Source organism: Hydra vulgaris, chromosome 09 (assembly GCF_038396675.1).
Source record: "Hydra vulgaris chromosome 09, alternate assembly HydraT2T_AEP".
NCBI lineage: Eukaryota > Metazoa > Cnidaria > Hydrozoa > Anthoathecata > Hydridae > Hydra > Hydra vulgaris.
In genome coordinates, this window is record NC_088928.1 from 56,945,508 (window position 1) to 56,961,754 (window position 16,247).

Genomic DNA, 16,247 nt, shown 5'->3' on the forward strand with positions numbered 1-16,247 from the left:
TGTATATATATATATATATATATATATATATATATATATATATATATATATATATATATATATATATATATATATATATATATAAAATATATAATATATATATGTATATATATATGTATATAGAGAGCTAAATAAACTCCTTCATATATCCCTATCTAATACTAATGCTGAATTAAAAATGGTTTAACAGCTTTCTATGAAACTTTCATGTGTTTATTTAAAAAAAAATATTGATTTTGGAGTAAAATGTCAATATTTAGTTTTTGGACTCACTTTGGAAACGAAAGACGATTTTTATCCTCTTTCATTTAATATAACCATCTGTACTATTGTATTATTTGATAATATAAAGTATTTAAAAATTGCATTTTTCATGGGTTTGCCTTAGCAACAAAACAAAAACCCTTATATAACCCCTAAAGTCTTAAAATGGCTTCTTTTAAAATAAAGCTTTTAAAAACAAATATTACCAAACTCAATTCCACTTTAGGTTAAAAACCTGATAATACTAGTATATAAAGGCTTTCATTTTTATATTTACCTTTGATTACGATACGTATATGTTCGATACGTAATTTTATTTTCCCGATATGTAATTTTTTTTTTAAAGACGTTTTTCTATTTTGCAAACTTTACAATTACCTTCAAACTTTTTAGTATTATTTTTTTTCAAACTTTTTAATTTCACTTTTTTGTATAATATTATAACTTGTAAAAATTTATTTTTCTCTATCTCACAAAGAGTTTTGATGAAAAGACATTTTGTCTTCTACTTGCCCCAGTCAGATTGTAACTATATATATTTATTAGAACTTGAGGATAACATTGTTAAATGTTTGGATAACGAAGAAGTAAAACTAGCTAGCCCTCCCTGACAACTAGGTCAATTAGGATTAAATATTTAGAAAGAGATATTTTACAGCTCTTATTTAAAAGTTTATTTTCTAAATTGACACACTAAACAAGAAAAGTACTCATTAAACATTCTCTTGTGTCAACAGCAGGTAAAAAAATACAACTATAAGGTAATCATACATCATCTTAGTAAAGAATTATTACAAAAGTGAGGAAAACAATTAGGAAACAAAAAAACAGTTAACTAGAAGAACTGCTTAAAATCTTTTATGAATCAAAAAAACACAACAATGAAAGAGAACTCTAAATTGCTTATTTTTAAAGAGAAAAAAATATATTTTCAAAGTTTTGCATAAAAGAACAACCAGTGCTGAAACGTCGAGACCTTATTTGAGCACCATATTAGTGTTTCAAGAAAATATAAAGAAACACTGCAGCAAGGAAACATGTTTTTTTTGTTCAGATTCACTCCCAGCAAGGCTGCAACCAACCACTATTAAGGGAGAAGTTACAAGAAAACAAAGAATTGAGTTGAAGAGCAAGAAAACGATTGACAGATGACTTGAAAAGTTCTAGGTTGTATGAGTCAGGATAACATGAAAATGGAAGAGAGTTCTAATAAGGCGAACAAGAGATTTGTAGAGGTAGAAAATGGAATCAGAAGTAAGAAAATGGCAAGCACGATAAGGAGAAGCAACATTGGAAGATGCTAACTTAGCAACCGATTATATATACGTTTTTTATGAGAGGTCAGATGTGAAGGATGATCCAAGAAGAAAGAATAAGACTCAGTGAAGAATAGGACTCAGTGAGAGGGTACCCATTCTTCAATATAAAAAGTAATTGCAAGCCCCAATCTGATACAGAAGTGAGATCAGATTCAAGATCCGCTACCTGTTTTAACCAATAGAAAACAGAAGACTTTTTGTCAAGACGTTTAAAATTAAGTTATCGGCAAATAGAGCCACTTTAGATGTAAGGTAATCAGGAATACCATTAATATAGATAAGAATCAAACAGGACCACGGATAGATCCCTGAGGTACCCAGAAGTTACAAGAAATGAAGAAGAATGTAATGAGTATGACTTTAATAAAGCAGTCAGAAAGGTTCAGAGGTATTTATAGATGTTCTCGGTTAAAAGATAAAGTTCTTCTTCTATCTTGTGGTAGGATAAAGAAGAGTGCTGCCTATCTAGGATAACTTTAATGCTGAAAATGGAGAGAAAAGATTTTGATAACTTTTGTTAATGCGCAAAGCAAAAGTTTTGTGAATACTTCGAGCAAGAACTTTCTTACCTTTTTTATATAAGATATAGTAAAAGCAATTGATTATTAAAGTTACCAAAACTTAAGAAATCAGCAGTATAACCTTAAGACCGGAAACAGTATTGATCGTTAGAAAGTAAGTTGTTGAATTGCGTTATAAATGCATCAGATAATAACTTTTTTTTTTTTTTTTTGTACTTAATCTTGACAAAAATCTTATTCTTTATCAAAACGAGAAATCCAAACTTTTTTTTGCTTTAATAAAAAGAGATTTGATGACAGAAATTCGTAAAATGATGTAACAAAAATGGTTACTATTGGAAAAGCAGGCAACAATGGAACCTTTTATTTCTTCTTGTTAGTTGCAACCCGAGCCTCATTCTTCTCCATGGTTCTTACCTACTTGTGAAGCTGTTACATCTAATTGTAATCATTTTTTTAAAAATAAACATCTTTTTCAAAAGAACAATTTTCTTGTGAAAAAGATTTTGAAAAAATGATTAAAAAACAAACGTATTTTATTATTACAAGAAATCAATGTAAAAAGTATGCAAATATCAGTATGCAAAATCTTGTATCTTATCTCAGAATTTAGGTTCTAGAGACTTTTGGAAAAACTTCAACAGTGTGATTAACAAAGGTAAAACTAATATTTTAACTCCCATTTGTAGGTCCGTTCTTAATACCTATCCCTGGGATAAGGCAGAAGTATTTGCGAAGAAATTTTCTGCTTAACCTAATGGCCACACCTTTTTCTGCCATTCATATTAAACTGATTAACCCATTGTTATACATCCAAATAATTTGGGCTTCCATTGCTTAAGTCATTACTAAGTAAACTCTACTACCTAATCTACTAATTTAAATAAAATTCTAAGGGTTGTGGTCTAGACAAAATTTCTGTCATACAAAAATTTTCTCCAAAACTCTTTATAATCCTTTCTGAAATATTATTAAGTGCTTGACTGAAACTTGTTTTCCTGACTGCCGAAAAATCGCTTCTGTGGATCTACTTTTTACAAACTCTAGAGAACACTAGTTTATCCAACTATCATTCAATAAGTTTTCTTTTTTATAATAAGCTCTTTGAGTTTTTAACCAACCAATAGCTAACATTTTAACTCAAATCTAATATCTTACTCTCCAACAATCAATATGGATTTCAATCGTCTGGTTCTATGGCTGACTTGCTAATATATCAAAAGCTTTTGATAAAATGTCACATGCTGATTGTTTTTGAAATTATTAAATCAATTCTTTCTGATCACAGAAATATTTATCTTTAAAAGCCAACACTCCTCTTCATTTCCAATTAACTACAGGGATATAATATATCCTGTACTTTTTTTTATCTAAATTAATGATTTTCCTGAAAATCTTTCATCTAATTGACTCTGCTTGTCAAGGACTCAACTTTTTTTTTGCTCACGAAAGCTTAAGGACTCTCTCCCAACATCTTCTTTTGTTAACTCATACAATCTTCAACTTTTAAAGTCTTCTGTCAACCATTTTCTCGCTATTTAACACTATTCTTTATTTTCTAGTAACTCCCAACTTAAACCTGTTTGTTTTCAGCCTTATTAGGTGCAAATTAAAGAGTGTAAAAAATACATAGCAGCTTGGCAAAAAGTAATAAACAAAAATATCATCATAACTAATACTATAAAATAATGAAAATAATTATAAAATTTACACACATTAGAAAAAAGGAATAAATAAACAACAACAAATAAATAATTTATAAAAAATTTCATATTTTTTATCAAAATAAAAAATAAGAATTCTTGATCAAAACTCACCATCAAATAATTCTGCATTTCTTTGCTATAGAAACATGAAAATGTTTTTGAATTCAACTTAGCTCTTAGTTTATGATTCTATAGTTAAACATCAGATTTCTAGGTTCAACTATCAAAATCATTTCTAACAGTTGAGAAAGTCATATTGTTTGAAAGTCGGTAAGTTAAGATAGCTGAGATCCTTAAAAAAAAAAAGAACATTTAAAAGTTGCATCTATGTTATGAAAAATATATAGATATATATATATATATATATATATATATATATATATATATATATATACACATATATATATACATATATATATATATATATATATATATATATATATATATATACATATATACATATATATATAAATATATATATATATATATATATATATATATATATATATATATATATATATATATATATATATATATATATATATATATATATATATATATATATATATATATATATATACATTCGATAAATTCTAAATTGCATATATATATATATAAATACCCCCTAATTTGATGTGGTTTGTGGTCAGGAAAATAAATTTAAAACCGCAAGCATAACATGAATAATATTTTAGTGAAGGCTCAAAAATTTCAAAGTTTAAATTTTTTTTTTTTTTAATAAAACAGTAAACTTTCTCATCAAATAAGTTTGATTGAATATAAATGTTTATAAATGTGAAATGTGAAAGCAAATTATTTAAAAGTTTAAAATAAAATAAAAGATGTTTAAGTTTTAAAAACATTAACACAGAAGAAACTTGTTTTTGTACCAACTTCAAAACGTATAGACTGTGATAAAAATGTGATAAAAGAAAATAGACCAAGGGAAAAATTAATTTTTCACTTACATAAGACAACAAAAACTAATCAAAGCTTCAGGAGAAATAATATATGTAGATATATAACCTTACTTTTTAGTTCCAGACTAAGTATTTAACAGACTAATAAGGCATCTTAAACTTAGATACACCAACCTTTCTAGAATATATGAATTAAATTTTCTTCTAATTTTTATAAAATTGGAAATAAAAAATATGAACTATGTAGCAAAACAAATGAACTGGCAGATGAATCACAGCATCCTTTCATTCATTAGCAGTACAATAGATTAACTCAACTTAACATTACAGGCTTTCAAATGTTGTAAATATGTTGAAGAATTTTAAGAATTCTTTAATATAATTGACAAGTAACCAACTAACAAAGTGTACCATTGTAATCTCTGACAACGTTGCAAATATGAAACTAAATGATAGCTAGTTTGGGAATAATGATCTAAATTGTTCTATCTAGATTCTACAGGTTTGTGTAACTGAACTTAACAGCAAAGCTTATACATAACTTATAGCTAAGGCTAAAAAACAGAACTTTAGTTTCACATTTCTTCTACTTTTTTAAACAGGGTTTATAAAATTCATCAACAGCTAACTTTTTCTTTATGCTCAGTTATACAGGATGTAGTAAAAGCTAGTGGAACAAAAAACCTCCTTTGCTTTTTATTAGAAATCAAAATGAAATTTAAACAAAAACATTGTTAAAATAATAAGTTAACAATAACAGTTAAATGAAAATTTCATCACAAAGTTTTTTGGTTTGAAAAATAATAAAAAATCTGAATATTTCTACCAAATTTAATTTGGTGTTCAAACTTTAAATAATTTAATGGAATTTTTCACTTTATATTTAATTTGAAATTACTGAAGTCAAAGAAACAAAGAAATTGTAAAGTATTATTTACAAAAAAGTTTAAAAAAAGAATCTTTATAGTTATTTGCATCAGCCTAATTTCTAATAAATAGATAAAGGAAAGAATTTATTTTAAACTATAAGAAACTTTAATGTAAACAATTTACATGCAACATACATTAATATTAAATATGATGACTTTCAATAACTTCTTATTAGTATTTATCAAAAGATATTTCTGTGAAATACTTTTCACAGAAATATCTTTTGATATTAAAGTTATGCATCCACAATTTGTTCATAAAAAACAGTGGATATTTTTATTGCAAAAGAAGGTAGCAGTAAAAAGTATTTATTTCTGCTTTCATTCTTTGCATTAACATGGCAAAGTATTAGTTTAAAATTTTTTTAAACTGGTAGAAAAAACTTTTAGTATATAAAAAAAGAAAAAGAAAACATTGAAAAAAAATTTTAAAAATGGGAAAAAATTTTTAATTAAATTAACCATATTAGTTTTTTGTAATTTTTATTTATACTTCAATTGGTTGATTGGTATCTTATTAGAACATCAAATATATGTTCTAAAGTAAAAGAAAGTTCTCAAAAGTAGCTAAAAATAACATAGCTAATAATACTAGAAAAAATAGAAAATTTATTATCACAGTTTTGATTACTATTATTTCTATTAGCCTAAATAAATTTATTTAAGGAATTTAAGGGATAATGCTAACAGTAATCACAAATAATAGAACAATATGTATGGATAATTTATGAAAAATAAATAATAAACTAAATTTTAAAAATTTAAATTACTGATAACCGTTTTCATTTTTTTTTTCGTTCTACTTTGAAATGCAAAATTACAGCAAAATGGATATTTTTCGTCATAAATCCAAATAAACATTTACATTTAAGTTTATTAATTCAAAAGTTAAAGGCAAAGTTATGAAAAAATATGAAAATTACGTTTTTCACAATGTTATTTCCTTACGTAATGAATGTTTTTGTACCGTAATTATACAAAACAAATACCGTAAGTCTATCAAAACAAATAAATTATTCATGCTTGAAATAATTATGTAAATTTTTACAAAATTTGCGGACCTTAAGACGCCACCTGACTTTGCGGTATGGAAACATGCATCAACCTTGAGAAAGTTAGTAAAAAGTTTGTGTCTGGACTGAAAAGAAATAGTCAGGAATACATGAAAAGTTGTATGAAGAGATATCGTTCTGCTAAAGCAGTATCGCATATCTCCAATACAGTTACAGTACTTTTTTGTACTAAAAGAGTTACTGAAACTGTATCATAAAAATATTTATTACTACTTTTAAATTTATTTAGTTTTATGAAGTCCTAAATTAATATAATTCAAATATATTATAAATCCTATCATTTCATTCCTTGCATATTTTATTATGTTGATTATTTTTTTATTAACATTTCTGTAATGCCAGTACCTTTATTTTGTACTCTTTTAAAAAATTTAGAAAAATAAATTAAAATTTCGAGCCAACACTGACATTTTATTGTTGCTAAACGTTAAATTTTGTTATAAGGATTGCAGTTCTTCTATCTTTTTTTGCTCTTTATTCAATAAGTATTTGATTTAAATTAAATATGATTATAATTTGATATTTTATTACGAGATATATGTTTTTATATATGAATATATATATGAATCTTTTTAGATTTTTTTATGTTATTTTTAAATTTTTTGTTCCCGCAATTCATGTTATATATGTTTATAGTTTGCATATATGTTTATATTATATTCAAAGTTAAAATATTTTTGATAAATATATGTATGTGGTAATATGTGTTATGTAATCGTTTTATAAATGTGTCATTAAAATAGTATAAAATGTATCTATTGTGTATATAAATATTATATGAGGTATTTATATATGTTATATAAAGTTAAATAAATGTATTGTGTTTTATAGTTATTATATATGTTTATATTATGTTGTTTCCATATTTTCAAAGTGTGTGACTTGGCAAACGTGTTGAGCAAGATTTTGCGTAAAGTTGTTATTTATGTTACTAATGTTGTTACATTTGGCTTACCTTTATGTTGGTGTCTATTGTTAAAAATTATAAGTGGTTTTATTATTGAAACTCGCTGCTTTTAATCATCACTAAAAGCCACTCAAGAAAAATCATTTTGCCATATATACATTTGTTTATATCTTAATTTGAATTATTAGAATCATGAAGTACCAACATGATTTGTTTTCTAAAAGCTAACATGAAATAACAATATTTAACAACCACTACTCTCTTATCATGACATCTTATCTCTATCAGATATATTGATTTTTGATTCATATATTATGTTTTTCTTTGTATTTACTTATCCATTACATTTTTTCATTTCAGATTTATCATATGATGGATTTATGCGATATAAAAGAACAAATGTATGTAAATTTTTATGACTTTTTGAGAAACATCAGCTAATAATTAGTCCAGTCAATGTTCAAACTTCAATGTTGCATATGTCATTTTTAGGTAGTTTCTAGGCTTTTCTAAATGTGTTTCTTATTCACATGGTTTAACAAGCAAGGTCTGCAAGCAAATTTGAGCTGGAAAGGATTGAGCTTTTAAGGAGAATTGGCGTTATTTTTTTTAAATTTAATTTGTTCAAATATAGTAGTTCTAACAAATAAATGCTTGTTTGTTCTTGGTTTTTTACTTATCTGTTTTCAGATTCTTATAAACTAGGCAACTCAGCTAAGCAAGTTTTGTTCTATTTTTTAGTGCTATTGGAAAGAGCTAAAAGTCATTTTTTTAGAGCGATTGAAAAGAACTGTTTTTTAGTTAGTTCAAAGGTGTAACTGATACTGGTTTGAGTAAGTTTACTGTTTTGTTTTATTTTATATTGGATTTATTTTATATTCGATATATATTATATTATATATATTTTTTATGTATTTAACATGGAAAACTGACTGTAATTTGTTGACACGAAAGTTTATAAACTTAAATCTGCCTATATTTCAGTATATTTATATACTGAAATATAGGCAAATTTATATATACATTTAATTACTTTAGAGTAAAATATACTGACTGACATTGCTTCAATTTTTTATACAAGATTGTGCATTTATTATTTTTGTTCATTAAGGTAAAAATAATTTTGTGCATCGTGGATTCTTTGTTAAATTAAAAATAGTTGAAGTAAATAAATATTGTTTAATATTTTTGATAAATGACTTATGTATATAAACATAAAGATACGGATTTCAATAAATCTTAAGTTTAAATATAGTCTTTGATTAGAAAAGATCACAATTTGTAAGATTCTTTTATGTTCATTTATTCAATTGTAACATTAGTAAGATTACTGGTAATATGTTTAATGATAACAGTGAAATTGAAATAGGTAGTATTAGGCTCAACAAAGTTATTAATGTAAATGCTAATAGGCAACTTGAAAATAGTTGTCGAATGAAAAAATAGATCTAGGCAGGATGAAATTAATCGTTGTTGAAATATAAGAAATGCAACTCGGCGTGCAGAAAACTTACTTGACAGAATTCAGTGTAAAGCAGTGTTAATGTCTGTTAATTTGATTTTACTTTAGACACTTTAGAACAAAGCAAAGTATGAGTTTAACTATTCATAGTAACAATTAACACTTTTAAATCTAAATAATTTTTTTTTTATAATTTCTATCATAGTTATGTTCTTTTTTTCATTTTTTTTTTTTTAGTTTGTCTTCCCTTTGTCATCTTTTGATTAGTTAGCTAACTGTTGAAACATGGTTTTAATTTTGTAAATTTAGTATGATGTGAAATTTACTCTATTAATCATTAGTCAACGCTTAGAGAGAAGCTGGAGCTTAATTAAGAAATGCTGGAAATTAACTTATAATCGAGGTATTAATAATTTAGTTTACTGGTAACATAATAAAACCAGTTACTACTGTTTATTCTGTGCTTTTTTACATTTGTTAACATGCTGCTTTGGAAACACTTTCTTTCTCTCCCTCTCTCTCTTAGATGAGAGGGAGATTTAATAAAACTTATGTAATTACTGAGCTCTTACGTATTTCTTAATACCACAAATGATAATGACCATTTATAAGAAATATTTTACGAGTTGCTTGCTATTTTATGAAATAGTTGCCCAAATTGTTTAACTATAATTGTCCCTTGATTGTTCAAATATTGTAATAAATAAAATCTTTTTAGTCCAAGTATTTAAGTTAATAAAATGTCTTATTAAGTTGTGGTGTTATTTGCCAGCCTTACTATAATAACAATGTATACATTGTGTTGTCTAGCCTTTTTATAATCTTTTTAAATTATTCTGTAGACAGAATATACATTTTCTGTTATTATTATCCTAATTCTACTAACAATGAAATGCAAATAGTACTTTTGTAATTAAAAATTGTAATTTTTTTTTTCATGTCTTTTTTTAGGTAGTTGCAGGCTTTACTTGACTTTCCTTTTCTGGTACCTGTGTTGTGACAGATTTTAAAAAGAACTCAACTGATGTTAATGCAATCTTTATGTCGTTACCTATAAGTAATGACGTTGCTGATACGGAGTCAAAATTAAAATATTTATAGATAAATTTGTATTTAATATTTTAGATAATATATCAAGTTATTAATGTGTTTTTATTGTTATTAATGATTTAATATTTCATAACCCATATTACGGGTTGCTTACTGCTAGTCATTATCATTATGTTATGAATTCATATTAGTTAATAAAATTGTACTGAATATTCTCTTGTTATCGAGTTTTATACGTGTTTAAATGCGAGTTTGATACTCAGTAGGCGTCGTATTGTATACCTGTCTTTATACGCATTTGATGTCTATTTTTAATGCGCGTTTGACACGATAAAATGGCTAACATATATTCGTAAATAATGCGTATTCTGGAAAGTTTAAAATGCGCATGTAATACCAGGAATATATCGTATTGAATATTCTCTGGTTATCGTGTTTTATACGTGTTTACAAGAGTTTCAAATGCGAGTTTGATACTCAGTAGGCGTCGTATTGTATACCTGTCTTTATACGCATCTAATGCGTATTTCTAATGCGTATTCGACACGATAAAATGGCTAACATACATACCACATCGATACGTATTTAAATGAGTTTCTAATGCGCATTTACAACTAAATTTGCCGACTGGGTGGTTGCCACTTTGTATAGCACCTCGCATTTGGTGGTTTCAGCCAGACTTTATCGCCGATTCGAAACCTCTTGTTCGTGACATTTTGCGCAGGAAGATTCTCTTTTCCCAATCCTTTCACACCAATGGTATAACTGTATATTTTGTCCATCGGACTTGCACCATTTTTGTCGGTTGAGACATTGTACCAATATAGTGCTTCCGGTATCGACATTTTCGATCGTTCTGCTATTCTCTTGATCGTACGGTGGTTTCTTTCTACAATTCCATTTCCTTCAGGATAATAAGCGGCTCTAAATCTAATTTGTACTCCCCAACTATCAAGGAAACTCCTTATCTCTTTAGTTTTAAATGTCGGCTCATTGTCAGTCAATATTTCAGACGGTGCTCCACGTTCACAAAAAATAAGACAGAGTATTCGGACTATGAATACTCAGACTTCCGTATGAGCTTGATAATTGTCGCCACAACGCGTATTTTGAAGGTCCGCAATCAATTAGACTCAAAAACTTGTCAGTGCCATAATGCGTGATGTCCATGGCTAATCTCTCCCAGCTTCCTTCAACATCCAATTTCCCTTTTTCCCACCGTATTAGCGCTGGATCTATTGACTGACATGGTTCGCAACTTTTTATCACATTTCGAACATCGTTTTCAGTAGCAGTCGGAATTGCTTTACGAACAAAGTTTAACGTTCGATTCACTCCGAAATGTCCAGTTCTTTAGTGTATATCGGAAATAGATTCAGCCTTTGTAGCTACGATTCCCATACAACTATTCCGACACTCTGGCACAGTCAGTTTGTTGAGCCATCTGCTGCGAACTCTTGTTAATGCGTCAGCCAAATTATCTTTAGAAGGAATGAGTTTTACCTAAACGCTAACATTGCATTCTTCAATTAGCTGTTGCAACACGCTTAGTCTTCTTCGAATCAGCATTTCACCCGTCGCTTTTGATCTCAACCTTGATTTTCCTGTAAAGGCGTCAGAAACCCAGTGGAATACTGTCACGGAATCGGTAAAAACAGTCACTTTCTTCAGCTTCCACATCAGAGCCATATTCATTCCACGTATCACAGCGTCTAATTCTGCCATGTTTTTATGAATATCAGACGTTTCTTTTCGCAGCCATGTTGCATCCTCCACAGTAGTTTCCCCAACTTGAATAAATCTATCGCTAAAGAACTCGCATCAACCCACACTTTTCCCTCATCACCACACACAGCCCAATCACCACAAGCAGGCTCGCAACGTTCCACCTCAGCAAATACTTCTTTAAGCACCCACTTAACGTTCTCATCACAAATTTCATCGTCCCAACCCTTCGTCAGACTGACAGCTTTCCTCTTCAAGAGACTACAAATCACTCGCAGCCAACCACACACGGGTAAATGTCCTACCAACTGTCCACAGATTGAAAACACAACTCTCCTGGTTAATTTTTGCGAGATAGCATCAACTCGATTCCCTCTGGACCACATCAGTTTGTTACCAACCTTGCGCACACACAATCCTAACACACGAACTCCATCATTACCAATCTGCTCACCTTTTTTACTTTCTAAACCATGATTTAAAAAATGCCTCTTGACATAATCAAGACTCACCACACTTTCGTCTACGAAAATGTCGTCAACATAGGCGGACGTTCCACTCTTCACTAATTCGTCTTGATCAATAACGGCACTCACAACGGATTTCATGATCATTGGCGCAACGTTCAATTCGAAACCAAGTCGTGTCAAACAATACCTTTTATTTCGAAATACCACTGTTCGGAAGGGCCAAAGAGATTTATCAGTTTTTAGTTGAAGATAAGTCTTGCGTAAATCAATAATTGCTGGTTTGTTACCCATTCTTCTCCATTCTCTAAGCTTTTCGACACACACATCTGCATCTCTCGTGTATGTCTCAATGAAATCGTTAGCTTCTCTCCAGTCCAGAACAGGTCGGATTTTGTGGTCTTTGTTTCTCTGAATGACAGCCATTAAAGGAATCTGCCCTTTGGGCGGCCCCAATTCATTTTTGTCATACTCTATCAGCCACTTCCGATCAATCCAATCCTGTAGTTCGTTTTCATAGTCTGCTCTAGCGTGTTGTGGAATTCCGTACTCTGCCAGTTTATTGCGCAATCGGTCGGGGCTTTCTCTATCTCTCCATTTCCATTTGACTCTCCATTCAACACCATTAAAAACTGCTTCGTGATCTTTCTTTTTTATTTCGATTTTCTTAACTTTGTCCTTGTTCAAAGCCGATGCTCCACAGTAACTCAATCCGAACTTCGCTTTTCCCAAAGGAGAAATGGATACTCCACCTAGTAATTTAATGGAACTCATTCCGAGCATCATATCAACTCCGAACGGTTGGAAGTCCACTAAAATAACTTCATCACGTGCTTTAATGCCATCAACCTCAAGAATCACGACCGCTGACCCAGTGCACTGATGAACTTTTCCTTCAAACGTTACTACCTTTTGAGAGTTTGACTACCTACATTGACTTTTGGGCAGGAATTTTTTATTCAAAGTTATCTTCGAACATCCTGTGTCCACTAAAGCTGTCGCAACCATACCGTTAACTTTTAAACGAATAACAGATAATGCGCTCATTCCACCGTTGTTCAGGAGCGAGGTAGCGCAGATTCCTCGCTCCTGCAATCGTTTCCCTACAGCTTCCAGCATTTCGATGCAATGTGTCCTTCCTCACCACATTTAAAACATCTAACAGTCTTCGGTGACAAGTTCTTCGCAAGCAAACAATTCTTTGCGATGTGATTCAAACCTTTGCAGTTGTAACACACTAACGCGGTTTTTGTAGCATGGCGTCTAGATACAGCGCCAACAGCGTCACTGTCAATCACATTTGCACAGTTCAAAGCAGCTCTCACTCTGGGTAAAATTATATCAATCGGGTCCATTACGGCTCGAAATCTTGATGATAAAACTTCTGGCAAACTCACAACAAACGCCAAACGCACAGACTCCTCTGATAATTTAGCAAGATAGGCTAATCGTCTTAAATCAGCCAAAAACACATCGGCTTTTTCTCCGTCACATAATTTTCGTTTTGTAAACAGTTTATATGCAGTATAGACATCTACAGAAAACGCCGCTAATAACACACGCTCGACTTCCACAACATCTTTTTTATCTTCCGCGGTTAAAGCATCGTACACTGCATAAGCAGCTTCTCTGAGAAGAATCGGAAAAAGTAGTTCAAGCTTTAAGTTCTGAATTTCAGCAATCACTTTCGTTCGTTGAATCCAAACAGCAGCATCCGAAGTGCCATCATACGTTTCAAACATATCAAATAATCTCATACTTGGTTCCATGCCCGGTTAGCTTGTAGTTTTTTCTCGTAATCAACAAATCAATAAACAGATAAATTAAATCAATAAACGATAATCTTTTCTCTTAACTAAAACTCTGCTATATACAAATTTTTCCTCAATATATATACTCTATGCTTTTCCTAAAATATCCTTCAAAACACCGTCATAAATCACCGCAAAAGCATATTTACAATTATTATTGGTAAAAACTATTAAAGCTATTAAATCTCTAACGTCATTAAATGTTCTAGAACTTTCCGGAATTACAAATGTGACTTCTCCTTGTAAGATTTTCATCTATACAAACACCTAAAAAGTCGGTTACTGTTACTTGTTTAATTTGTATATTGTCAATAACAAGATAAGACATGTTAATTGGCAGTTTAGGTTTTCTGATAAGAAGATGGAAAATAATCCGTTTAGTTTTATCAATGTTAAGAGATAATTTGTTAGTTCGATGTTCACGCAATGAAATATTATAGAGTAGGAATGCTTTTGTGTGACGTAAATATATTGGTGTCATCAGCAAACATAATTGTTATTAAATCGGAGGCTTTGTATAGATCATTAATATAAATAAGGAAAAGAAGAGGTCTTAACATGGATCCTTGAGGAACTCCACATATAATATTTAACAAATTTGATAAAAATGTTTCATTGGCGAAAAAAAAATGTTTACGATTAGTTAAATAACTTTTTAACAATTTTAAAACATTGCCTGTTATACCATAAATTTTAATTTTTTAGCAAGAATTTTATGATCAATTGTATCAAACGCTTTCGCAAAATCAATAAATATTCCAAATGTGAATTTAAAATTATTAAATGAGTCTGATATAATTCTTGTAAGCTGAATAATTGCATGCTCTGTTGAATTCATTTTTTTTAAATCCATATTGCATGTAATATAATAATTTGTTTGATAAAAGGTAATATTCTGTTGTACAAAATTCTTTCTAAAAATTTAGAAAAAATAGAGAGGATAGAAATCGGACGATAGTGTTTAGCATTAGTTTTTTCGCCTTCTTTAAATATAGGAAAAATTTTTGCTATTTTAAATCATTAGGAAAAACTCCCTGATAAATAGAGCATCTAAAAATTTGGGAAAGTATGTCTTTTAAAACGTCAAAATAGTTTAAAATAACATTCCGATTGACATCATCCGGACCAACTGCTTTATTTGACTTTAAAAATTTATAGGCACGTTCAAACTTTTCAAAAGACAAATCAAAAAGGGAGCAATTCCACAATTAATCACCCAGTCCATTGAACCATGTGTCTTCCTTTTGTGTTATATTTTGACACATTATTCCTAATTATAAAAAAATATTGCATGCAAAATTTCAGCTAAAAAAGTTTAGCGGTTGACAAGATATTGCAATTTTAATACTGACCTGGTTTCCAAAAATGACCCGGTTTTCATAACACTCTGAAAAAACATTTTTCTTAAATTAATAAGAAATAAAAATGGCAAAAACATGAAAATGAACATATATAATGTTTTTTTGATGCTGAATTCAATAAATGTACTTAAAATGATCAAATATGAAAAGAACATGCATAAAAATTAATAAAACAACTAGTTTCTATAAACCAACTTTGGGGCCCAATATCTCAAAACACCCCCATCAAAAAATTTGCTGTTAATATTTTCAGCTGTTTATAATCTTACTAGGCACAAAAAATCTAATTGGAAAAACAACTAAAACATACGAAACTTTAATTTCAAAGATGTATTACTTTTTCAAGCAATTCCCAAAAAATATTTGTAAATAAAATAAAGTTAATCGTAATTTAAAAAGTTACTTAAATATACAAGATTTGTAAAGGTATCAAAGATGAAAGTTATTTTGACTGTGTTTGTAATGGTTTACAAATTGCTCCCATTTTACTTGTACTTCCTCTATTTCAGCATTTTCAAACACATAGTTTCTACCAGAACTAGAGCAAGCTTGTGGAACAGATAGTTTTTTCAATATGTTGGTGTTTGGAATAAAACAGTACTCGTCTCTTTCAGGCCAGATAAAACAGATTGATGGAGCATTTGGATGAAGAAACTTAACTTTAGTATCAACTTCTTCTAAGTTGGTTTTAGTTACAATGCCGATCCATTACTTATCATCACAGACAACAGC

The 16,247-nt window shown here is 29.1% G+C and overlaps 1 protein-coding gene and 1 long non-coding RNA gene across 2 annotated transcripts; one reads left to right on the plus strand and one right to left on the minus strand.

The window, feature by feature from the left end:
- The first annotated feature begins 6,754 nt into the window (after positions 1-6,754).
- On the plus strand, positions 6,755-10,250 carry LOC136084883 (uncharacterized). The gene is made up of 2 exons (XR_010640920.1): positions 6,755-9,504; positions 10,053-10,250. It is a non-coding gene; the product is annotated as an uncharacterized LOC136084883 (long non-coding RNA).
- A 927-nt stretch (positions 10,251-11,177) lies between these two features.
- LOC136085605 (uncharacterized) lies at positions 11,178-14,112 on the minus strand. Its single transcript, XM_065806928.1, has 3 exons — positions 13,563-14,112; positions 11,943-13,236; positions 11,178-11,502 (listed from the first exon to the last, which is right to left on the minus strand). Exons 1-3 carry the CDS (start codon positions 14,110-14,112, stop codon positions 11,178-11,180), a joined length of 2,169 nt encoding a protein of 722 aa, XP_065663000.1.
- Positions 14,113-16,247: the final 2,135 nt, after the last annotated feature.

Excerpts from the sequence above, each read along its gene's own strand:
- LOC136085605 (XM_065806928.1), bottom strand. The coding sequence starts at position 14,112 with ATGGAACCAAGTATGAGATTATTTGATATGTTTGAAACGTATGATGGC. Across the intron at positions 13,237-13,562 it reads AGTGTGTTACAACTGCAAAG|GAAAAGTTCATCAGTGCACT; the intron begins GTTTGAATCACA and ends TAACGTTTGAAG. Across the intron at positions 11,503-11,942 it reads TTAGCGATAGATTTATTCAA|AACTGGACATTTCGGAGTGA; the intron begins GTTGGGGAAACT and ends TATACACTAAAG.